Genomic DNA, 26,940 nt, shown 5'->3' with positions numbered 1-26,940 from the left:
CCTTGATGTAAAGAAAAAAAAAAACATTACTGCAGTAAGAAAAAACATGACATATTTATTAAAGATTGCATGTTAACATGGATTTTTTAGAAAAGGACAAATGAAGTGCAAAGCATCATGGGTAGTGGATTCTGCAGACTTCAGCTTTTTACAAATAGGAACAGAAAGGGAAGCAGATGTAGTCCTTCCTATTTCACACTGTTTTCCTCTACACCATGAAGTACCCAGATTCCTCCTGACAGAGCATTATTCACAGAGCATACATATTTCAGGGCCGTGCGGCACAGCTGTGAGGAGGGTGATGTGCCGCTGCAACCTCTTTCAGTTCGACGAGTTGGTTTGCCGGAGAGTTGTTTTTTTTATCAGAGGAACAACACAGGCGACGCCGCGACGGCATGTGTACCTCATGAAACAGGACAGACAACAGCAGACTGTGTGACTGATGAGCTCAGCGTGTTTGTTTTCGTTACTGCAGTTTTATTAAAGGTGTGATTGAAGCATCTCTACCAGCACCTCTGAGGAGGGACGGCAACACTCTAATGGACGGGGACATTTTCAATACCTGTTGATACACATCAGGAAACAGAACGGACCGTTAATGACCTGTTGGACAATTCTGGAAATTATAAATTGGTCTCTGTGAGAGAGAAAGAAGGAGGATCAATATCACTGTAATAGCTGTTTTTAGAGTATAGATCCATGGCCAACAGCAGGCAGAGATTACTGCACTATATGATGTGAAAGTGGTATCAACCCTCTAATCAGTGCATTTACTTAAATGTCAAACAATCCCTTCATTCTTTTGATCATAATGAGCATCATCCAAGCGGCAACCTCCGATATCAAAGTATGAAGCCCATGCGGAAGTGTTATAAACTGCAATTCATCGAGGACCCGCTTGAGGCTGGCTGCAGAAACACCGGAAACCACATACACACCAATTCAAAAAAGACGATCTTTGCAGCATTAATAAACATGTTTACAGTCTGGTTCAAAAAACGGCTTGGGTCTACGTAGCTCATTTCTCTGTACGAGGTTGAATTTTAACGCAGCGGTTCAGAAGATATTAAGATTACGAGTTTTTGCCCAAATAAGGACATGACTGACTTGACTCCCGGACAGGAACACATAGCTGTTGGCTAGGAGGCTGAAACTCCGCCTCTTTACGTCATACTTTGATTGGTTGAGTTCCGCATTTCCAATATGGCTGCCGCCGTTGGTTGGCTTCAAAACAGCGCTCAGGAACAGATGGGTGACAGTCTATGGTAGGGATGCACCGATCCTACTTTTTAGGTCCCGATACCGATATCGATACCTGGGCTTTGGTTTCTGCCGATACAGATACTAGCCGATCCGTCAAAACATTGGCACTGCACATGTTGCAAGTTTCCGGCAGAGTTGTTAGCAAAAGAAGCGTGACATGCACCTAAACTGCAGAGCCTCTAGTTATATTCAAACATGCTCCTCCGGGCAAAAAATGCACAGACCGGGCGGTGCTGATGACGTAGGAGACGCACATGGCTGTTGTAAATTCAGAAACGCATAGAACTGAGATGAATAGATCTGGATCGGCACTATGTATCGGCCCCTTGTCACCGATATCCGATCTAGCTGTTTGAGTCTGATCTGGCCGATATCCGATACCAGGATCGGATTGGTGCATCCCTAGTGTAAGGTATCATCCGATAAAACCAGGACTTATTATTTCACTGTCAGAGGAGGAAGTCTTAAATTTCTAATTCACACTTCGTCCTTGTTTAACTGTATTTTCTCAACGTCATGATATAGAGCAGAAAAAGCAAGCAGACAGGCAAACGCACATCAGTCAACACAACATAACGTCCATGATCAATGTCAAGTCTGTGGTTTTTCCTCATCTGTAATACACCATATAAAAATGTCACACAGTCCACTGATGAGCTGTCCATCGGGATTGGTGTTGAAGCTTAAATGGGCTGAAAACTTCCCTGGGATGTTGAGCTAATGGGGAAAAAGATCTATCATTTCCCCTTCACTTTCTGTGTTTTGATTCGTTTTCATATGCATGAGCAAACTGCGTCTCAGGGAGTAAATGATACTTTCATGTGTTACTGTAAGGTCTGAGTTTTTTCCCCGGTAACACAGCTCATCGCTCAGCGTAGACAATTTTAATCTTCTGCAAAGGGACTGAGAGAGAACGCCACTGTTTAATCATGCACTGAATCAGTCCCAGCATACCGGCTCTGAAAGCTTTTAATGCAGGCAACTCTGATTACACATCATACAGACACTCAAACAGTTCATATTTACAAAGGCTTTCCAGATACAGAGCGCAACGTACTGTTCAATCTACTGAAGAAGATTTGGGCGGTTAAAGAGGAACCCTGCATACAGTTAATCTTAAGACTTTTTCAGTACCTGTAGTGGAGTTTAAACGTAAAATAAGACATAAATTGGGTTTAACAGAAATGCTTTAGAGAGCTGAAAAAAGAACAAAACCATAAAGTCTATTATTAAACCCTAGTTTTGTCCAAGGAATGCAACATAAACACATAGTTTAGCTTATTTTAGGGACTTCAAAGTCTAAGATTCTTCAATTTTCTTAGTTAGTGCATTCTGTAATCATTCAGCGTCTTTTTTCTTCATGGGAAGTGCGTTATCTTTTCGTACACGAACGAGAAGTCAATATTAAAGTATTTGCATACAAGTCAAAATGTAAAACAACGTAAAGGAAGAAGCTCTCCAAACAGACTGAAGACTATGTAAACTGTAAAATAATAAATGTAAACCTAAACTGAAGCGAATGATTCACCACCGTATGTTAGATGTCTGGAAATATAAGAAGACAAGGAAACATAATATCTATATGGTGTCCCTTTTGATTTAAGTACCATCATTAATGGTTTAGAAACATAATCCAAGCACCCATCCTGCAGTCTGACCAGAGAAGAGCAGATCTCATGGAGCGCCCAAGAGATGTGCTTTTAGGTCCAGGCAGCAACCCCCCCCGCCAAAGTCTTCTGCTCTCATGACAGCAAAAAAAATGGAGACTTAGTAACACAGGGTGAGTAAAGTGAACTACTCTCTCTAATATGGGTGTTACAGTACCAGAGTTAGGGCAAGGAGGTCATGGTGATAACTTCATCCAGGGAAAGCCTTCTCTCCTGGGTAAAAGTTGGACCGCAGGCCCTGGTAGCAGGAGTTTTGGGGGTTCTTTGGGTCCAAACACGGATTAGGCCTCTGACTCAAGGTCTTCTTGTCCGTCACCGTTGGTCGTGTCGCCTGTCTCGGGCTCCAGCAGGAGGAATTTGCCGTCGTTGGTTAGCGGCATGTTTTTCATCAGCTGGGCCAGAGCTTCAGGGTCCTGTGAGGAAATAAAACGAAGATTGATCAGACGAGTGAGGTAAGAGTTTATTTATTGTCTTTGAACTTCTAATGTGACAGTATGAATGTACCCTCCTTTTTTAGACTCTAAAGCATTAGGGCTTAGTGTAAATAACCCCCTCTGGTGGATGTTTGTTATCTCCAAATTTGTTAAGTTTTTTTCTTTTACTTACAGTTGTGCTCATAAGTTTACATACCCTGGCATAATTTATGGTTTCTTGGGTAGTTTCTGTTGTCATTATGATATAAAAAGAGTAAACACAGTTGTTAGATAAAAAAATTTGCTCCACCCAACCACTAAGCATGAGTGAAAAAACAGTTTTTCTCTTATCATTCATATTCTCTGAAAAATGGCCAAAACAATCACAAATTCTGCCAGGGTATGTAAACTTATGAGCACAGCTGTATATCTCAATCTAGTTAGTGCGTTTAAAAAAGTCACTGTGATTAATATGTGGAAAATAACAATACTAACAATTTAAAGCTGCTGTTGGTATTCTCAGAGTAAACATCTGTTCAGAGAGAGGGATTTCGAATGTCAACACTTTCCCTCCCAACCAGATTTCCTCTTAGCACCCCCAACACAGATCGGCCTGGGCAGTCATGATAGTGCTGGACTCATAACCAATCGGAGGACGTAGTAGGGGCTGCCCCAATCAGGACAGATGACTGGAGATTAGCTATGATTGGTCCCTCACAACGGGAACGAGGGGAATAATAACAGTTTGATTCAAAGACATTGGAAAACGCAGAGATTTCGCAATAGTCTCAAATTACTCCACTTACCGATGAGTACCAATGGACATTATGATCTTTTCTCCAAACCCAGCAGTAAAAAAGTTAACATTTTTTACACAATTCCTACCAACAGCAGCTTTAACCTGTTTTGTATTAGTTGTAGTAAAAAAAGGTTTGCAGCAAATACAAATTATACATAAAAATACTTCAAAAACTTCCAAATAGATGGCGTAATGATGTAGAAATTGAAAATTAGGACCATGTGTTTGGTAAAATGTAGCAATCTAGACAAGAGCAGGTTTTATGACTCAAAGGCATCTGCCTTGAGACTGTTACAGAATCTAGGAGGGCCTGGACTTCTCCACAAGATTTATTTACAAAAATAGGCACCATTTGGCACATACCTGTGACAAAAAATTCTAATTAAATAAATGTAATTTTTAATATCTTTTTAAAATTGTAAATACTGTCTAATCCAACAGTTAATTTTTGGAAATCTATAATGTCCGCAAGTTGTAAAAATGTCCTTCAGTACTTCTCTAAGATCTATCAAACCAAATTTTTTTTCTTTATTCAATAATTTATTCAGACATTAAAACATTAGGCAGATATTTAAGTGGATAACAAATACTCAAATAACAGCTGCAGCTTCATTTTTTAAAAACAAAATAGCTGATCATTGTATCATCAAAGGCATGATACTGCAGCTGTGTGTAGCAGAGATTGGAATCGATTCTCTGTTATGTGAGCACACTACCATGAGAGTGACTCTCACTTTCTTCTTTCATTAAATGTTTTATTCCATTTCACTCATGTTATGCTTTATTTGTCTGTCGAAGCTTTTAAAATCAATAACTTATCAAAAAACTTAGATTTGAGTTTTCACTTTTAAATAGTTCTCTCTGTTCCCATGATGATGACTGTACCTTCTTTGCCTCTGTGATTTCCTTCGCCAAGTTTATGGTGTAACATATCTGTGAAGAGAGACAAACATATTAACTTTCCTTTGTGCATCACTTTACATATTTCCCTTCTTTAGAAAAAGGTTAATGTTAGGTGTATGAACCTTTTCTCCTTCTGTGTTGCTCTCAAATACGAAGGCGCTAAACGAGGCCTCCCCTTCCTCATCGTCTTCACTCCAGTCTCTCCCCTCCACCACGAATCCCATCAGCCTCCCGTTCTCCTGGTGGGCTGCAAACTGAGAAACCTCTCCGAGCTGGAACTGCGAAATCAGAGAAATAAGATTGTCTTGATGAGATCTCGATGAGAGGAGTGAACCTCTTCACCTTTAGGAGTACAGAAAAGATGTTCTTGAGGAAGTACTTAGACTTACACTTGTTCTGGTAACTTGAGTCTGCGGGTCAATCAACCTGTGTGGGAGACACAAAGGACACTTCACATACACTGTAAAAAACCTTGCACTCGCTGCACACTGACACCTCCGCCTTGGCGATGATTGTATTGTGTTATGGAGCTCTTGTCTGTCTCTCTGACAGGCTTCCACATCTAAATAATCCTTCCACGAGCTAGAACTGCTTACAAAAGAGAAAATCAATCAGAGGTGATACAGCAGCTCGACCTCGGCTCAACATGATGCTCAGTGTTATTTGTTGCAGATAATGCCTGAGGCTTTGAGCAGGTTCTTGTCTAAGGTTTCTTTGTAGTCTTCAGGGAGTGATGTTTGGCACTGAAAGCTGGTTTTAGTTACTGATAATGAGGCAAAGTGGTAGAATCTATACAGCTCCTAAACAACTTAATACATGTTCACAGAGACTCTTGGTAACCTGACGGTTACACAGCTTTTTGCATCTCTCTCTCTCTCTCTCTCTCTCTCTCTCTCTCTCTCTCTTGTTTTTTTTTTAATGAATGGCGGTGGACACGCATCAGGACTAAAGAGTAGCTCCAACTAGCCAAGTGACATTCTTAACTGAGTCAAGATATCTGCCACTTCAGTTATAGCAACAAAAAACTATTTTAAAGCTGGGGTTGGTAGTCTCGGAAAACTTGCATGAATTTGAATGTAGCATTTCCTCATGACTCCGTCTAACCCCTCCCCTCCTCCCTCGGAGCTCCTCCAAAACGACGCCCCCCAGCTCACATGCACGAGCGCCGCTGACTTGCGACCATATGATGGTGACTAATTCAAAACCGGTCCTCACCAAAACATTCTCATAGTGAAAGTTAAAAACACAAACAAACATGGCTGCTGTTAGTACTCACAACTGTCATGCTAGCATTATCCAGTTGTACTGGTGACACGATATCAGGAGAAAAGTTATAACACATGTAATACTGTAACAGCTCTACAGTGTTGACAGTCAGTGAAGGCATCAGGAGACTGAGGTGTAGAGTGTGTGAGTGGGAGAGAGGAGAGACAAGAGGAGAAGTTATTCCTTCATTGAAACGTTGATTGTTGCTTTGTTGGTTGTCGTGATCACAGCCGACAGTGACAGGTTAGTAAAGCTCAACGTGTTCACGGATCGGCTCTTCATCCCTACAGTGTCCGTACAGACGCTACAGAACTTACTGAATGTCATTCATTCTTCTGCTTGTCAGAGCCCCGTGGTGAGAGCTTTTTAGACTCTGATCCGGACTACAGTCCTGAGCAAAGCACCTCATCGGGTCAGAAAGGACAGGCCCAAGGTCTAGCGAGAGGGGCAGTAAATAGAGTCAGGGGAAGCAGAGGGTGGGGACGAGGAGTACACGCCGGGGAAATGTAAGCGCAGGAGGCGGGCAGAACGGCAGGACGGGATTTGATTGGTTTAAAATTTTTGACCCAAAAAACAGTGATTGGTTGGTGTTTTCCCAGGTTTACTCGGGCTGTGGATAGCAGCTTTTCTTCGCTCTTTTTTAAGAACACATTATGTATTGATTGCCATCGGGACGTAAACATCATTTAAACCAGTATAACAAAAAGTGTATCTAAATCTGACTACCAACCCCAGCTTTAATCTTAAATTTTTTTATTGTAAAATTGTTGTTTTTTAAGCAATATTTTTTGGGGGATTTTTGCCTTTAATGAACAGCGGACGGAAGAGAGACAGGGAAAATGTGGATCAGAGAGTGGGGGAAGAGATGCAGCAAATGGTCGAGGCCGGGAGTCAAACATGGCGAGGACTACAGCCTCTGTATATGGGGCTTCCGCTTAGACTGCTAGGCCAATGGCGCCCCATCATAGACTGTATATATAATGGACAGCGTTGCTCTGCCTTTTCCCATTGTACAGTTTTGAAGCCAAAATATCCCGTTCAAGAACACAGACATCTTGTACATTTTCTGCAGCGAGAGTCTGCGCAGTAGGGAATTTGTGTTTCCACGGTAATGAGCTCCGCCCTACAGCGTACCGTCACGAGGTCCTACGGAGTTTCTCTCTACGGCAGCTGTCAATCAAAGTAAACCCGGATGTAAAACCCTGTTTTTTAACCTCTAATAACTAACGAAAAAGAAACTTTTCAGAAAAAAGAGGCCTTGAACACAAAACAGTCAAATAATAACACATATCACCACAGCATACGGATGTGAGAAACGTTCGTACAACATTTTTGACCACAGCCCCATTCAAATGAATGGGGGAGACAGAGTTTTTGACCTTTACTGCAGCCAGCCACTAGGGGGAGAAGCTCTTTGCGGCGGCCTCACTTAGAGTTGAGCAAGATGAGGTCCATTTTTTTTTGTCAATGTGCCCCATATCATAGAATTGTTGACTAAACTTTTCTTTGTAGTATATATTTCTATTGTCTCAAATTAGTGCATATTTACGGTACGTGATGTTATTTATCTGAGTATTACTATTATTATTATTTTTCTATTCTTTTTGCTCAGATAACTTGTTGCCAATGTCATACCAACATTTCCCAGTTAGGGATCAATAAAGAACATCTATCCATCTTAAAGAAGTCTGAGCGAGGAAAGACTTCACCATTGCATTCAGGTGAAACTTCCTGTATTTTTTTTTAGAATAAGTCTTGTTGTTATCCTGTTGATACTGCTTATACATTTCAGATTGTATCTCCATCTTTCACCATATTTATAAGCTCATGTCCCAGGGTTCGTACACTTTTTCATGGTCAAATCAAGTACTTTTCAAGGACTTTTAAGGTCAATTTTCAAACTTTTCAAGACATACAGTAAGAGAGGCATGAAGATTTGCGCTGGGTGGGCCAAATTGTATCAGCTGTAGTCATTTTAAGACCCTAACAGGGTAGATCAGCCTAAAGCTTTTCTAAGGAGAAATCTTTGCATTCTTTCATCTTTTCTTCTGTTCAAATTGATATTGTTATTGATCCTGTTATTAATAAGCCTTCAATTTTCAGACACAAGTAGTGGGCGCTTATTTCTGTCCATTTAATCTATTTGTTGTGTCAGATTGCTGTTAATTTTGAAATATATGTGATTACAGTTTCAAGCATTTACAAGCACTTAGACCCAAAATTCAAGAATTTTTCAAACCTTGAAAACACAACATTAAAATGCAAGCATTTTCAAGGTTTTCAAGCATCTGTACAAACCCTGATGTCTAATTAGCCGTCTTTGTCTGTGCTGAGAGGCAGCAGTTCATTTGAATCTGATCATTTTACCTGAGGGTACTGCTCGTGACCATGAGGTGTGACTCCGTGGTCCTGAAGATGTTGTGGATGGCTCTGGCAGCCAGCACCTGTCTCATGGCCTCATAGATGACTTCCTGATTGTCTCCGCAGCGCACCGCCATCGAGCCCAGGAAGCGCACGGCAAATACTTGCTGCAGGAGGGAGTCTGTGGAAGCAGGCAAACATCACCGACCCACACAAATATGCCAGCAGCACAAACACTCAGGGACAGTAAATAAAAGAAAAACAGGAACACTCATGCAGTGACTCGTTATCACAAAGAACACAAACACCCCTGCAGTGACTCGTACAGAGTGGGGATCATTATGTTGTTGGAAGAGAAAATGATTACCGTCACTTTCTGTTGAACAGTCATCATCTGTTTCTCCAAACGGATTTGTGCGTCTGTCAGGAAGGGAGAGTACACATGCCAAGAAAAAACAATTAGACCCCTTGCATAAAGCCATTATGAAGCATTCGGCTTCCTGGAAATCATGTTATAATCACTAGAAGCCCAACTTTCAGGAAATTAGCGCCGCTCAGCAGAACCTTGTTTCTGCTCGTCTCTCATAAACATGCACCGGCAGAAACAAACTTCCTGCCTCAGATGTCTTCTCACCTCCCTCCGGCTCTGTTCTGGTCCTGAAACTCAGAGGCAGGCAGCATGATGTCAAACTGGATTGGCGTCCCGGGGGCTATCAGGTCCTCTGGTTCTGGTGCAGCTCCTGGATTCTGAGAACTACCGGTTGTATGTACACCTCCTGGTTTTGCTCTGCAGGAAGAAGACAGAGTGAGGATAGTATGGAACAAAGCTGTCAAACTGAAACAAAACCCTTAAGACTCAACGACAGCTTGTGCTGCAAAGGGAATTATCTTTTAAATTTTGGATTGTAATTTTGACAAAGGCTGGATTACGTCCCACAGTACCTCCATTTGAAACAAAGGCCTCTATACCATATATGTTAGTATTGTTCCAATGAGACATTAAACCTTACACACAATTATCTAGTGAGTTCACGGACATGTAAGTAACATTAATGTTGGGTTAAAGCAGCAGTGGGCAACATGAGCATATCAGAGGAAAACAAAAAACCTGCCTCTCTCTCTGCTACCTTGTACTGCACTGCTAAGCCCCTCCCACTAAATGACGCACCAGATATGCATGCAAACCACTTTCAAGCAAGCTATCTTTTCTACTCAGCTAGTTATGTGGACCTCACAGGGCAAAAAAACAGATGGCCAGGTCATGTAGAAGCCAGATGACAGAGTCATTTGTACAGAGTCATTTATGGTTTTGTAAAGACTGTTAAAAAAACACTGATGCACACTGCTCTAACTTTTAACCCCCACTTCTGTTTGTTGGAGGGGTTAAGCACATGCCAGTGTCTAAAAAGAGACACATCAATCACTCTAATAAATGTAATTAATCAAAGATGGACATGTTCTTCCTCCCTTCCACAGCAAACTGATAACCATTTATATTCCATGAACACCTACATGTAGACTAAGATGTCCTGTTAGGAGTATTGCAAAGCTGAATAGAGAAATGAATGGAAGCCTTACACCTCATACCTATCAGGGTTTGGTGAACCTTCTGGTCTCTTCTCAAAGCTCGTGATGGGGGTGACGGCCTGGATGGCTGTTTGGTTTAGACGGATTGCCACAGCCTAAAAACATGAGACAGGGACATTATACTACATTAAATGACAGAGCCCCTGATATTATATGATTGATCACATGCCTGAGTTTAGATATTTGGTGTGTGTAGGAGTGTGTGTTACCTCTGGGTTGTCAGTCAGGTAGATCTGTCTGGAGATGTTGTTCACGGTGCAAATCCACTGAGGAAAAAAAATCACAGAGATCCACATTATGGCTTCCTCTAGATCAGATACGAGCCGTCTGAACTCTCATGACTGATACCATCAGTGAAATGCCAGCCACATGTGTCCAGACAGCTCTTTCATCTCTCTATGACTGACACATAAATCAGCAGATATCTTTGGGATGAAGATGCAAAGAAGACCAAACACAGCTGTTTATACGCTGCTTCACACTTACTTCTTCATACTCCCTTTTGCTCTCGGCTTGGAGAATCATCGACCTAAAAACACAAGAGATAATACAGCGGTTTGAAAAGCATGTTTATCAATACATGTTACCTTGTTAGTCTTGTCGTCGAGCGTACATACGTTTTGCCTGAAGGGGAGGTTATCTGAAAACAGTAGCGTCTGTCCTCACAGTCCACAGCCATGACGGAGCTGTTGTCCAGGTCCAGCACCATGCCACCTGCCACCGCCCCACGTGGCTGGCACATGAGGTTCCCTCCCTGGGTGAAGAAATAGAGTCGGTCCCAGGCTGTGGTCACCAGGCCTGTCTTACTAGAGGACAGAAAAAAGGGCAGGATGATATTCTGAGTGACATAGAAATGGATACTGTATCATGTATTCAAAATTCAAAAGAGATGCAAGAGTCACTGAATTTGTTTTTTTTACGCTTACATTCCTTCAAAATGTGTGATTTCTGTTCTATTGGCTTGCCTGCTTTTGCTCTGTTTGTCTTTATAAGAAATTGAAAAGCATAAAAAGATTTATAAAAAGAGGCTGGTTGTGACAGAAGCTCCAACATTTGATTACAAATGAGCAAACACAGAGATATGCAAGAAAAAAACATGGGTCCTTAAAGTCCTTCTCCATTTAGTTAAGTACAGCAGATTATAACAAAAACATGGATTTGTCACACTTAAAAATAATGGTCAATACGACTCTTATGAGTATGAGAGCAGGCAATTCAATCTGAATGACTTTTCTGTTTCTTGCATTCTTCTTCTAATGTTCTCAAAACTGTTTTTGCTATTGTCACTGGATTGTGAATTTTCATTATTCCTCAGAGGATCAGCGTGAGCCACCTTTGTTTCTGCCCTTTTCTGTCACAGCTGTTTTGTTTTAGCTATCATGGTTTCCCTTCATAAAACACAATATAATTCAGCCCTGACTCACTTATTTTTCAAAACAACGCGACGGGTGTATGATTCAGCTGAGTTGCTCATCTGTAAACCCTCCTCTGGTACAAATATTTCATGATAAATATCCTTTCATTAATATGGAAGCGTGTGTCTCATGCTGCTGTGGCTGACTCACACCGTTGATATTGAGACGCACTTTGAAATAGAAAATGTTCTCTGGACTCCATTTGACAAGTGTTTGCTGCTGCTGCTGCTGCTGGCACAGTGTGTCATTAAACAGAAGGGCATTGTGAGGAAACCTCTCTGGTGTCACAGACATTTGTCAACGACTTTGGATGTATGTGAGGGAGAGACAGACTTTGACAGCGCTGACATTTCACTAAATCACATAGCGGGATATGTTACAGTTCTACCCCCTGAAGCCATTAAGGAAGTTTCTCTGCTCAAGCATCCATTCTGCAATAAGCTGACAGCGCATGCTGTCAACATGTTACCTGACTCGCCAACTGCTGTGACAGATTTATTGTTTACTGTGTTCCTGCATATTTTGTGCAACTTCAGTAACGGCAGCACAAATATTTTCTCTGTTGAGTTTGGTTATTCTGACGTTTAATACCTAATTTACCTGCTGGGTATTGATTGCACTACTAAAAAAAATTATAATAATCTGCAAACAAAATGACAAATTGTTACATAACTGGACAGATTAAAAAATGTGTTCTCTTTTTCCCAGACAGCCCCTTAACTCATGATGATCTATGGATGCTGAGTGAAAAGGATGTGTCCTTAAGTTTAACAGAGTAACCATAAGGAGTGCAGTTAATCTTACTTCCTTATGTTGAGGTAGCCAGCCTTCTGGATAAGTGTGCGATTGACAGGCTCAGTGTCCTTATCTGGCATATAGACAGTGTCTTCCACAGACAGGAGCTCTTTCTGGGACACGCGCATGGACTCTGCTTCTGTATCCAGCTGATTCTGGACACTATAGAAGACACAAGGTTCAACACAGGCAAGGTCTTTTAAAAAACATGACTCTCAGGGATTTTCATTATTCTGCAAATTGAGTTCTAACATTTCCAGACACACATGCTTAAGACTGTTATCATGAAGTATACAAGAACAACTGCATTCCCTGAAAGAGCTGACCATGAATAACAAATATTTATGGAGAACCAGTGTGTTGCAGGGTATCAGGGTCAAATTAATTCTGCTCTGCATGATAAACAATCAGCCATTAAGAGTACTTTACACTGTTCTGTTAAAGTTATGATCCATCAGATGATCTGTATTTACAAAAACAACTGTTAAAGTGGGTTGCTTACCTTTGAGTCATAGTGGAAACAGAGGACAGAAAGATGTCTGTCTTCTTTGCCACCATCTCAATGCCTTTTTTGAAGAAGCCGATCTGCAGGGAGGAGGTTACAATGAGATGGTCAGATGTGCTCTGCTACATTTTCATGGTAGTATTGAATTTTCTTGCTGATTACATTTATATTTATTTGGATATAACTTATTTTGATAAATTATAAAATCCTAACATGTGAGAAGTTGAACCAAAGGAATGTTTTTTTTCTTCCTGAAAAATGACTATAATATTTCAGACATTATATATGTAGTTGATAAAGACCAAGTAATTCCTTGAATACTTGTTGCAGCTTTTTACTAATGCTTACAAGCTGAGACAACTTGTTACAAAAATGCTACTTTAAAGTATTTCATACGGCATGGATTCATTCAAACCCACAACCTCAGAATTTCGAATTTATTGAATATCGGTTCCAGTGAGCAAAACACCTCTGATGTTTAAACCCTGATAAGACGCTGATAAGATAATTGGGTTTGGCACAGTTTGCAGACCAACAGTTGCTATGTACCTGATTCTGTGTGTAGCCTAGCATTGGTTCCAGCATGGCTACTCTCTTGCGATACTGCAGGGCGTTGAGAGCGCAGTAATACTGCAGTGAGGCCTGGTGCAGCTTCCTTCTAGTGTAGGCCACCTCCTTCATCAGGTCTGACTTCATCTATACAGACAGGTAAGGGTTAAAGATGCAAATGTGCTCTACACACACTCAGAAATATGCAAACACTTTGCTTTCTCTTGCACACACACAAATGAGTAACACAGGTGCATTATCCTGCATGTCCGGGGAGACAAGGCGATGCAGAGGGATCTTATCTCTGCAGCCATTACAGTGAACTGTGTTATTACAGCCTCACTAAAACAGTTGGACCTGGTAGTGATAGGAAGGATATCAAATTCTATATACCTATATTTCAAATGATTATAAAACACTCCTACTGCATTACCAGAGCATTACAGCTCTGCAAAGCTTTTACAGCCTGTGATCAATGGTGATAAAAGCTCCACAGGCAAAGCACTTCACAGTGGCCTTACCTTCTCATTCTCCTTCTTCTTGGGCAGGCGGCTGTATTTGACCATAGCTGCCTCGTGCTCTGCAGGAGAGAAGAGAGGGGGAGTAAGGACCAGATAGAAAATGCAGGTTGTTATCTTAAGGCGCTTTTCAACCGCAGGAACTTTACCCCAGAACTACATGCGTTTCGACTGGAGGAACCAGGGTCTAAATTTAGTTCAGGGGTAGTTAAGCTCCCCCTGAAAATCCCCTGCTTTGGTGGTAGTACTTTTCAAAGGTCCTGGGACTTTCAGTTGAACGTAACGGTGTTTGTGGAGTTTACACAGTTGTTGAAACACAGAGGGAGTCCCTGGGAATGCATACTAGTTTAGTTGTTTATTAAGATTTCAAAATATTATTGAATATACTTTTTTTCTTCAAATGTCACTGGCCTGATTTGAACGATCCACCTGGGACTTCAGCCCGCGGTCGAAACGCAGACAACAATGGGGGCAGAAGAACCTTTTAGTACCGGGGAAAGTAGTTCTGGGGGCTAAAAAACCCTGGAACTCTTGGTCGAAATGCACCTTTACTCTGGAATAGGTTTGGATTTGTACTTACCGTCAGTGGCAATGGTGAATATTTCCTTCAGTGTGCTTATCTCTGAAACATTCAATAAAGAGTATTTCTATTAAATCCAGGTCTTGATACAGTTTTGCACAAAACATGTAGATCACTGCAGCTGTTAGTTGAGAAAAAGCTTGCATCATCTGAACCCTTATTTAATGAATGAAGAACACGCTCTTTGCTTTACTATTCTAATTACAATTACTGAGAACAGATCCATTAACTGTAATAGTGTTACAATTATGTTACAAGGAGCAATAAGGTGCTGATAATGAACAGCAGCATCCTCAGCTGGAAACCTCTGTTGCATGTCACTTCCTCCCTTAATCATCTCTTGTGTGTAAACTTGCTCAGAAAGGTGTAAGATATAACTTCAATAAATAAAAGTATAATAATACTCTGTGTGGTCTCACCTGTGAGGTCTTTCTCTCGGAACTGAATCAAAGGAAAGACCATGCTGTCAGCCATCTGGTTGGCGAGGTCAGAGTGAAGCGCGTTCAGCTGGATGACACAAAACAGATAAAACAAAAATATCAACAAGGGGCTGAGGACACAAGCAGGAAATGTACTCATGCTAAACAGCCTGGGGGGATTTTGGTTTATCTTAATGCGTGTAGTGAGATTTTGTGCCAGTTATTATTCCTGCAGCAATCTGCACTAAATCTTTTCACTAAAACCGGTGCATTATATTGTGGAAGAGTCCATTTGGAGAAGAGAAGATAAAACTTTCTATTTACTACGATATTGGAAACATGGCGACATAACGCACACCAATCCTGCTCTCCTTTTTTATGCTTATCAACAAACTACACACTGACATCTGACGAGCCGACATCCGGTGTAATCTGAATGATTTAGCAAGTGCTGAAGTTCAATGGATTAGGTGCAGGAGTGGGCCTCATTCTAACTGTGAAATGAGTTTTCTGTTAATCAGGAGGTAAAGGTCAGCAAAACAATCAACCTGTGTCCTCTGAACGTATCTGTGAGTGTATGTGTGTGTGTGTGTGTGTGTGTGTGTGTGTGTGTGTGTGCGTGTGTGTGTGTGTGTGTGTGTGTGTGTGTGTGTGTGTGCCCTAAAGCCTGTGAAGTGCTGACTGGGCACGTTTGTGGACCCCCATAGCTGAAAGTGAAAGGCCCATCTGTTTTGTCTTTATACCTGTGTCTACACACCCCTCCTGCAGACAGTCATCTATCAGTCACTGTATCTACCTCACCTCTCCTCATGGTGTCATTTTAAAATAATGTCTGGTCTTAAAGGGAGGATAACGCTCAGGTGTTGTCATTAAGGTCATTTTCACAGTTTGCATGGGAGCACAGATGCAATGTCCTTCACAACATGACAAAGAACCAGCTACCGACTGTGCAGTAGTTTATTATCCCCTCTCTTCTGCTGAGAGTGCACACACACACACACACACACACACACACACACACACACACACACACACACACACACACACACACACACACACACACACACACACACACACACATAAATACACACACATGCAGCGGCAAATTGCAAACACAAGCCTCGACTCACCTCCCCTACGGTTTTGGCGAAGTTCTGCAGAGTGGTGACTACCTCTTCATCACCTTTTCCAAGGGCAAAATTCTGGAGAGAGGATGAAGAGAGAGGGGGAACATGTCGGCCATTAAAATGCATAGTGTTTCGTAGATCTTTCCAGTCTAACTCGGGGCTATGAAGTAGCAAAGATGTCCTGGTCTGTCAGGATTTCTGTCGCATCCCTTCCATGGAACAAGGCCAGAGTTGCTAATAAGTCCTGTGCCAAGACGTTAAGTGTGTAGCCTCGTTACAAGGAGCTCAAACATGCAGCCAATGCAGGTTTATGCACACTTTCTATCCACTATCCACTCTGCTACTACAGCTCCAGACAAATTCTCTGTTTAAAGCTTTACTATTTTAATGCCTTATTCTAAAGAGCTTCATAAAATCCCAAAAGAAAGTGAATGTTTGTCAAGGTTATCTCAGGAGACTGCACGGATACTAACATGCACTTCGGAGGTGTGGCAGACAAACACAACTCTGACAGTGAAACAAAGTTCAGATGAACATGATAAAGACTAAGAGGTCTGGTTCAACACTCGACACTGGAGCCAAATAGACCTCTGAAGCTCTCTTAAGTAATGCACCAACCCAACTTTTCAATGTTTTTTTTTTTTATCATTATAAATAGTGTTTCCTCTTTGACAATGTTGTGTTACTTACAGATTCTAATGGCTGCTTTGTTATGAGGAATACATCAAGTTAAAATAAAACTATTCCTCACAAAGAACACATGATGAGCTATTTTCCAGAAATTCCTGCAGGCTTTCAGACTGCATTCAGCCTCAAAAACTTTAAAAACAAGTTTTCCTTCCTTGAATTGTGTCTGCCAGGTTTAAGATATCTTCTCAGTTGATGGTCAATTTGTCAGATTCTTTATATGTAAATAACTTATAATTTATTTATACTTACAACCTGGACCACAGCAGTATAATATCAGTATAGCACAAGAGCAAGATGTCAGAATTGCTATCTTGTGAATGCATTGTCTTTGGCATACTTTAAGTAATTTTTTTGAGGGATATTTTTTGGGGAACTTATTACTTTTACTCCACTACATTCAGAAGACAATTATTGTACTTTTTACTCCACTACATTTCTATCAGTGCTCTAGTTAGTCCCTACTTTTGTTTTGAAGTCAGCTCATGAATTTCCTTCTCCTTTCTGAAATCTGATCCCTAAGACAGTAAAATGTGTTTGTGTAGTTCTGTTTGTCTCAGTGGTTTAGCAATACCTGTATAAAGTGCGTCACAGTTGAACGTGGAGCAAACACAGAGCATCACTCAGATCAGGCAGTTCATTTAGAGGTGGTTATGATGGCTATAATTCTCCACCTGATATCTCTATAACTGATATATCTTCAGCCCGTGTTAGAGGTTTTTGAAATGAAGAATGATACGTATTGTTTGAAATGTTCTCCCTGTTTCCCACTCTACCCAAACATATAAACATTCACTGTCCAACCTGAGGAAGCGTGTAGAGCTATGTAACATTTGTATCATTCCAGATCAACATTTCAAACTAAGTTGTCTGTTGTAATGTCACCTTCTGTACTGTCTCTTTAAGTGACATTTGCTGTATGTTGGTTACCTTAGTAACCTAAGGTCAAGACTGGGGTCAGAGCACAGTCATCTTCCTGGCCAGCATGCTGCTGTAACGAATGCAGGGAGAGCGTTTTATGTTTTATTTCTTTTCTTTCTTTTCTTTCTGAAACATCATATCTGAGTTATGCATAAGCTTCACCTGCATAAAATAATCGTGCAGTGACAGTAAAGAGTTGTTTTGAGTTTTATTTGCATCTTTACCGACCCGTGGAGCCCCCCCTGATCTCTACACTGTTTTATTGCATGGTAAAGTTTTTAGAGATTTTAAGTTATGTTTTCTAAATAAACATAACAGAACGTACTCCTATGTATTCTTTACTGCACTTGTGTATTGTGAAAATAAAACATTTAGAGATATTTTAAAAAGCAGTTTGAATACTTAAGTATTTCTAAAAGCAAGTACTTCAGTACTTTAACTCAAGTAATAACAGGGTTCCCACTCTTTTCCAGAGATCATTTTCCAGGACATTTCAAGGACATTTTCAGTGATGATCAAGCTGGTCTGACAGTCTAAATTTAGTTCCTAATTTAGTTCCTAAATAGTCTAATACGTTCCTCTCAGTGGAGGTCTACATTGAAGACATGCAGTCTATGGCTATCGATGAAATCATCTCTTATATTCTTAAAAATTATGGCAAATTGATAATAGAATAATGCAACCGCAGATGTACAGCACTTCACTTTATTAGTGCAACCAAGCAAAAATGATGGGCAACATCTCAGCTTTCTCTTTTCTCAAAAAATATAAAATAAGTTAAGAAAAAAACAAAAGAGCCTGCAAAGGAATCTGGAAGCTGCCTTACTGAAATAAATAAATAATAATAATAAGAGGATCAGAGCATAGATTGACCTAAATAGAACTGAATGACAAAAATGGCCACAAATGTTGAATGGGGATGTGTGGTTTTAACCTTGTTAGATCGCACACAGTCATGTTGGAATAATTTTCCAGGACATTTTACTTTTTCTCCCATTTTCCAGGTGTTTTCCAGTACTGGAAAACTGGTCAACTGTTTTCCAGGTTTTCCAGTTTTTCAAGGACGCGTGGGAACCCTGAATAATCTGACAGAGCAACTTTCACTTGTATTGGAGTAATATTTTACCTGGAGTATCTATACTTTGACTTAAATAATGAAGCTGTGTACTTTGTCCACCACTGATGCTTGATGACAGTACCCAATCTCCCACACTTACTTTCTTCTCATATTCCAGAAGTTGCTGTGAGAGCTGCTCTGTGGCCAGTCCCATCTCACTCTGTGGAAAGCAGACATGGAGAGAAGCAAAATGAACAATGACTGTAGCTTTTTAATTTGTCAATCTCACTTCAGCCTCTGCAGAACTCAAATAAATGTAAGAGGTGAATCAGGATTTCAATTACATTTCCAGCACAAGGTTAAATAAATGCAACATTCACCTACTTCAGAAAACACCAGACTGCATAAGTTATGTTTGTTCTTAGGAATAGGAAATTAAGCTTGTTGTGATTATAGTGTTTGTGCATGCTCGTCTATTGTGCATCATCTGTTGCAGAGAACAAGTACAGTTATGAGTATCTACACCTTGGCAGCACATGGATAATTTTACAGCACTCATTGCACATCGCTCTCACAGAGTAAAAATAGTTTAAAGGCTAAATGTAACACCACTCCAACCTGGTGAGAAAGATTTTCAGCTGTTTGTACAAAAGCCATCTGTTTCGACACATCTACATACAGCTATGAGAGCACAGTCTGCATATGTATGCCTATTTGTGTTTGTTTGTTTACCTGTGCTCCATACACCCGCTGCATCGCCTGGAGCAGCTTGTTAGTGTAGTCTGTAAGATTCCCAGCATCTTCTTCAAATACACTGAGCAAGGAGCGAGTCTGTGGAACAAAACATGGACATATTTTTATAAATAGGACAAGGAAGGAACCTGACAGAAACACAGTCTGATGATAGTGAACCAAGCTGACAACATATGTCTAATAATCAAGTATTAGAAAAACAACCACAAAGAAGTTGATATAGTAAAGGGATCCCTGAAGCTAAGTATGACTCTGGGAATTATTAAGGCAAGCGAAACTTGAATGAGATTGACTTTGATTTTAAAACAGACTGATACAATAATCAACCTTTATTTTACTTATTTAATAACTATTTATCTGGTTAAATATTTATTTTTCAAGCAAAATCCAAAACATTCTTCAGATACATCTTCTCAAATGTGTAGATTTTATCCCTGTAGATTAAATATATTTGAGGTATTTGATTATCCCTCAAACAAAGGAAGTTATCTGAGAATGTCCTCCTAGTCTTTGGGAAATTATAATGTGCAATTTTCTGACTTTTGACAAGCTGCAGGAATTGGAAAAAGTTGGTTGTAGCCTTGATCATAGACCCATAGACACATGAAGCAATAATAGTTGAGTGTGGGGCTGCAAAATGAAGTATCTATATTTATTTTTATTTTATTTTATTTTATTTAACCAGGAGAAAACCATATTGAGATTAAAAATCTCTTTTTCCAGTGTTTCCTGGCCAAGATCAGCAGCAGCACATTCCAGAAAAGTTACAGACAAACAACACATCATTCTAAAACATTACAACATATCATGGGTTTCAGAACAAAATTCATCAGTCAAAGCATCTACAAACTGAAGCATCTTCCTCAAGAGCCTCTAGTCTGCTTTTAAAAACATTTAAAGAGACAAGCTCATTCAAACCCAGGCTCTCCTGCAACAGGTTCCAGGCTGCAGGAACAGCATATCTAAACTCTTTTCAAGATGCACTCTGGAGACTATATGGATAACTCAAGTGGAAGATAATTGTTGTCTAGTCAAATGTTCATGATTAAAATGTAAAACACTAAACCTGCATGGTGCCTGTATTAAAAGATAAAACAAATTTGGTGGGGACCTTTAACCTGTATTAGGTACGCATACTTACAGAACCAGAAGTGGGAAGAAAACATTAGAAAGAGAAAATGAACTGTGGTTGGTTACCTTATGCAGAGGAATACTGCAGAGCTGTTTACAAGTTAAAATAAATGCAGCCTGATTTTACTTCAGGCTATCTATGCAAACTTAGAATATCCTGTTTGAGTGCAGTGTTTTTTTTTCTTGCATAAACAGGTGCAGCAAGGCCGGGCAGATACAACAAAAAGGAACACACCCATCTGTTATAGTCTGTTTACAGTTTAACGAGGTTGACTTTAACAGAAGGATTTAGAGTAATGTTACACAATACAGTAATGATTTGGAGTATTGTCAACCTGGCAGATTTGTATTTTACTAGCTCTTTTAAATCCCTTCTTAAAACATACTTTTAGCGCAAAGCCTTCCTGGATTTTATCTGAATTTTATTTGACTTTATTTTATTTTAACCGTCTTAAGAAATATATTTTATTCCTTAAGAGTTCTTTTAGGGAATTTTATGTCTTATAAAATATGTTTTATTTCTTTATCTTGATTTGTGTGTTATTATGATCTGCCTGTTTTATTTTGCTGCCCATGTAAAGCACTTTCTAACTTGGTTTTAGAAAAGTGCTCTACAAATATTATTATTATTATTATTATTATGACTATTGTAAGAGCCAATCTGTGTTTCTTGTTAGGAGAAACTGCATCATGAAGGACTAAGTGACCCTGCAGCATGGTTTGCACTTAAGCAGAACCATTAAAGAGGTCAGCCCTGGTTGATGAAAGAGTGATGCAACAGACAACATAAAATACAGGCTGCATTTGATGTGCTTTGCATCAAAGACTATCATGTTTCACTTTATCATCACTGCTGGTATCCTTGTATGAATCCTGGGACTTGGTAAACAAATGACACACTCAGACCAACAGTATGTTGTATTAAGTGCTACAGCTATCACTTCTGCCCTGTTGCAGGCTATATTGACTTATTCCAATGCAGTCCGATAATGGAAACCCCTCCCACATCCTGTCTGTCAGGCCCAGTTAGGTTCCAGGACAGAGTCTAAAGCCAGAATTTATCTTCATACGACTCTGGGAAATCACAAGATTGCAGGAGAATTGTTGTAATTTTGCTGTGGTCGTGACACCGTGTTTAGTGGTAGGAGTCTGGATGCAGACAAAAAGAAAGACCATACCTCTCCCACAGAGAGAAGCCCTGTGATGAGAGAGGTGCCTTTACAATTACAACTACAACACATACACACACATAAAAATGATATTTATGACGACCTGTAATAATTCTATCTATGTTTACATCGGGAAGACGCAACCACTCCTTACACAGGATTATGTTACCATAACAAAGTGTCAATTGAGAGCTGTCATCGACCAGCCTACAACAAGAACAAGGCTGTCTGGGCTAGCAAGCTAACTTCTGCGTTTATAACCTCTTTAATTTAACTATCCAGTTATATATCCAACACAGGCCTACCTGAGGACTGTCCTGTAAGGCGTCCTCCAGGAGCAGTTTGTGATGTACGGCCGGCATCTTGTTAGCGTTGGAGGAAAGGGAACGGCTTGAATTATTCAGAGCGTGGACTCGGTTTCCCAGAAGTCTGTGCGCGGGAGAAAGGAACACGTAGGAGGTTGGAGGCGGGGCCAAAGACTGAATCTGAGCTCAGCCGCAGCCACAGCCCTCTAAAGCAAATATAATCAGTGAGAGACAAAACAGCTTCCCTTAAGAACAGAGTTAGTGCTGCTCTGTAAACAATTCAAAGTATTGTCAGAAGATGTGACTGTTCTTTTGAAAAGCTTAGACAGGCATAAGTGCTGCAGCTCAAATTCATAGTCTGTTATTTAACCACCAACAATGACCCCGTGTGGACAGTTGAAGAATTGCAGGGGGAAATATTCATCCCATTAATAATAGTATGACTCTTGCAAAATGTCATCAGGACACAGTGGTGGAAAAAGTACACGTCTTCATTACTTAAGTCAAAGTATAGATATTCCAGGTCAAATATTACTCCAATACAAGTGAAAGTTTTTCAGTCAAATTATTACTTGAGTTAAAATACTGAAGTACTTGCTTTTAAAAATACTTCAGTATTCAAAGTACTTCTTAAAAAAATCTCAAACATTTTATTTTCACAAAGCATGAGTGCAGTCAGGTATACATAGGAGTACATTCGGTTACATTATGTTCATTTAGAAACCATTACTTAAAATCTCGAAATACAATACCATGGAATAAAAACAGAAACTAAGTTACTCCAAGCACAGACAACTTAGTTTCAAATGTTCATCTGGAATGAAACAAATGTTACGTAGCTCAACACACTTTCTCAGGTTGGAAAGTGAACATTTCAAACGATACGTATCATTCTTCATTTCTAAAACCTCTAACACGGGCTGATGATATGGCCATGGGTGCTCAGGGGGAGAATTATAGCCATCATTACCACCTCTAAATGAACAGCCTGATCTGAGTGAAATTTGCTGTGTTTGGTCCATGTTCAACCATGGAGGCGCACCATATACAGGTATGTCTAAACCACTGAGACAAACAGAACTACACAAACACATGTTACTGTCTTAGGGATCAGATTTCAGAAAAGAGAAGGAAATTCATGAGCTGACTTCAAACCTAAAGTAGTGAGTAACTAGAGCATTGATAGAAATGTAGTGGAGTCAAAAGTACAATAATTGTCTTCTAAATGTAGTGGAGTAAAAGTAATAAGTTCCCCCCCAAAAAATAATAATCAAGTAAAGTACAGATACTCAAAAAATGTACTTAAGTACAGTACTCAAGTACATTTATTCTGTTACTGTCCACCACTATCAGGACATAATATAACAAGTTGGACGGATATCATAACATGTTAGTTAATCAAATTATAACAACCTTTTTTTTAAACATGAAACAGTAATGTAAGTGGTATTCAGATCTTTAAGCATTGATGTTATGTCCACTACATAAAAGCAGAAATATAGATAGTTAAAATATAAATGACTTATTATAGGGAAGAGTTTTCATTCCCATTGCCTTTGACTATTGTCTATTACATTTTCAAACAAAAAAATTACATTTAATAAAAAGAAAAAAAGTGGTTCATAAAGCAAAACACCATGTTGATGAGCTAAACTTATATTATGTGTACAAATGTTTTACTGTTTATATTGAATTATAAAGTATCCATATTTAAATTAGCATTAAGAAGTACCAATTGGGATGATCAGGTGGTGTTTACTCTTTTTAGTGCTCAGTTGTTTGTTTTTGATATTATTATTATTATTATTATTATACTTTTGTACTTATTTATTTGTTAAATATGAACCTATTTATTTTATTGTATTTTCCCTAATAATATTTTTTTCTTTATTTTTTCTTTAAAATTATTATTGTTTATTATTATTGTTTTTTTTTCATTCATTCACTTTTTTTGTTTTCTTATACAAGAAAAACATCACTTACTTTAATGTTTTAATTGATCTTCTGTATATACTGTTTTGTCTCGGTTATAATAGCCTTAGTGCAGGGTGATCATGTGCTGTTCTGAATACTGTTAGAGCCTCAGACTCTCTTATTTACTTCACACTTCCTGAAGAGGCTGCACACATCTAGAAAAATAACATCTCTTCATAGACTTCCATCCTGCATGCTGAAGTAGGCAGTCACGATGCTGTTGTGCTTTTCAAATGTCAGCCACTGTGACTGACAATGTTCTTTAATGTCATGCTTTCTCTTATGCATTCATGTGATCAGATTTAGTTTGCATCCCCTACCATATTTTAAAGTATATAATTATCCAACATCCCATCTAACAGTTTTCTGAATTCACAACCAAACTATATAAAAAATAATGCACAGGCATGTTAAATGGCATGACCTTCTGCATGATAATTTGATAACTGCATGTCATAGTTGAATGTACTGCAATCCACAAAAGAAGACAAGTTTGACTCTTTGACTCTGTTGTATTCTTTGAATATGTGACCTTAATTGCACTGACTGGCGGTGTCCTGCGACTCCATCCGGTTCATAAAAGACATCTCAAGGTTTTGGTGTTCGAGTCAAACTGCTTTTTGAAATTGAATCGCTGTAAAACTACGGGGAAGTGAACTGACTTTATAATCAAAAACTGAATAAGGATGTTAGGAGATGTTCTCCTGAAATAGAGTCACCTTTTAGAACTTACATCTGTGTTATCACTGCATGACAATAGATGTGTTTATATCAGAAAATCAATCTGTATCAGAACACTAGTACAACCTGATTCATGTAGCAAAGCTTCATCATCATCATGTTGTTACTGCTATAATTTGTCAAGTGGTTTGGGGCCCACTGAAAAAAGGAGAGAATATAAGATAAAAAAAATAAAGTCTTAACTTTAAAACCCTGTTGTTACAGATTGAAGCTTGTTTAATATCTCAGCATAGTACTCAAAAGCAGATTAAGCACACTATGTGACACTGTTACTGTTATTTTACTTGATTCAAGACATTTCATGGCTTCACAAACAGTCTAATTAACTTGTAAGATGGTCTTGTCTTGTTGTTTTGTGTTGTGTCCTTATAATTTAGACCTGCTGTGACAAGCTGTGCCTCCTCATCAAGCTCCCCAGCAGCCTGAGCAGGAGCACACATTCCTTCCTCCCCAGTGGACTTCAGTTGTTTAATTGGTAAAGTTGAGGCTCTAAATTAGATAAGGCCTTTCAGGACTGACTTTGATAATTAATTGTGTTTGCTGGCTTGGTGGAGTCTGGCCTATAAAAAGAGATGCTTAATGTCAGTGGAACCAACCTGGATTGAACAAAGCAGTGATTCAGCTGACTGAGGAAATAAACACTCAGGAGAAAGTGGTGAAAAATTGCAAGTGAGCAGAAGTTTGTGACAGTGACTGTACATCACAGCCTACAGTCAACATAAAGTTACTCTGTCTTACAAGTCAATTATTATGCACTTACCCTTGCTAGAAAGTAGAGGTATCACATGTGGCTTAAATTGTAGCTTTAAAACTGGCACACCTAGTAGTACTGAGTCTGGTTGGGCACTTAGATATACTGTATGCTATAATCATAATAATCATAGTAACTTTTTTTATACATCACCTTTAGGAACAATGGTTTGATAGACAAGCTAAAGCATATACAAGAGCGAAGCCTGAAAACAAAAACACAAAAAAAACACAAATAAATAATCCAAACAATGTAAGAACCCAACAGCAGACTGCTATCATAGCAACTGAAACACTTGCAAAGATAATGCTAGCATGGTTAAAGTTAACAGGTATTGGTTGCAGTAATGTCTAAGTTAACATGCTAACATTTGCTAATCAAGACACAAAAAAGTGTGTGGTGCTTCAAAAAATCTCACTCACTAGAAGGATGTATCCATCTGGGCTCACTAATCTCAGTACAGAACTTGAGTTTATCCATCCAGGAATTATTCAGATATACAAGTCCAAGCCAAAATGGTACACACATTTGTCATGCTGCGTTGCAAAAAAAAAAAATCTGTTAGTAACTGTCTGCTAAGTACTTCTCTTTCATGCATGTGATTGACTAAAATATATGTGGATGTGTAGAGAAATTTATATGTATGCATGAATGTACTTGTGTATGTATGCATGCGTATGCATGTGTATGTGAACGTATGCATGTACATATCGATATGTGTGTGTATGTATATGTCTATATATATATTCTTGCTGAATCCCTCTGTGATTGTTTTGGTTCTGCTTTTATTTGTGATTTTTACATGGCTCCTATGTTGTGGAGGGAAGTATTTGTTGTTGATGCATACCAAAATAAACCTAGTCTAAAAAAATCTAAAAAAAAAAAAATGCTAAATGTGTGGTGGTCAGTTCCTCCTCTTACACTACCAGCAGAAGAAGTTTAAAACGTTTCCAACCTTAAGCTGTTAATTGTGTTTAAAAGGGCCAAACAGACAACACTAAGGCTATATGTCTTCTGCCAGCTGTGTGAATTTGACAAAATGATTGGTCATTTGAAAACACCAGCACAAATCTAGATAAATAACAACAGTTGTGCAGTATGATAAGATTCATTGAGGATCATTGCATCACAGAAAAATGACCCGACTTTGTCTTGCTGATGTCCATTCTCTTCATTTAACCAAATGAAGTTTAATACTGAGCAGAAACTGAGTCTAACCCATAGACTGTATAAACCTGGTCTAACCCCAGTTAAAGGCCCCTGGTTGTGTGTTTGATTGACAGG

General features: G+C 39.4%; 1 protein-coding gene across 1 annotated transcript; it reads right to left on the bottom strand.

The window, feature by feature from the left end:
* Window positions 1-35: 35 nt before the first annotated feature.
* Window positions 36-22,323, bottom strand: appl2 (adaptor protein, phosphotyrosine interaction, PH domain and leucine zipper containing 2). Its single transcript, XM_034686245.1, has 21 exons — window positions 22,191-22,323; window positions 19,565-19,663; window positions 18,993-19,052; window positions 16,171-16,242; window positions 15,041-15,128; window positions 14,622-14,663; window positions 14,045-14,103; window positions 13,524-13,670; window positions 12,972-13,054; window positions 12,479-12,631; window positions 10,877-11,065; window positions 10,746-10,788; window positions 10,469-10,525; window positions 10,260-10,354; window positions 9,307-9,459; window positions 9,040-9,092; window positions 8,679-8,853; window positions 5,435-5,471; window positions 5,168-5,323; window positions 5,028-5,075; window positions 36-3,343 (listed from the first exon to the last, which is right to left on the bottom strand). The coding sequence occupies exons 1-21, from the start codon at window positions 22,245-22,247 to the stop codon at window positions 3,212-3,214; spliced, it is 1,998 nt and encodes a 665-aa protein (XP_034542136.1). The 5' UTR covers window positions 22,248-22,323; the 3' UTR covers window positions 36-3,211.
* Between the last annotated feature and the right edge of the window lie 4,617 nt (window positions 22,324-26,940).

The sequence above is a fragment of the Notolabrus celidotus genome, chromosome 6, assembly GCF_009762535.1.
Source record: "Notolabrus celidotus isolate fNotCel1 chromosome 6, fNotCel1.pri, whole genome shotgun sequence".
In the NCBI taxonomy this organism is placed as follows: domain Eukaryota; kingdom Metazoa; phylum Chordata; class Actinopteri; order Labriformes; family Labridae; genus Notolabrus; species Notolabrus celidotus.
The sequence above is the reverse complement of the archived record's forward strand: the minus strand, read 5'-3'. Positions and strand labels throughout refer to the sequence as shown.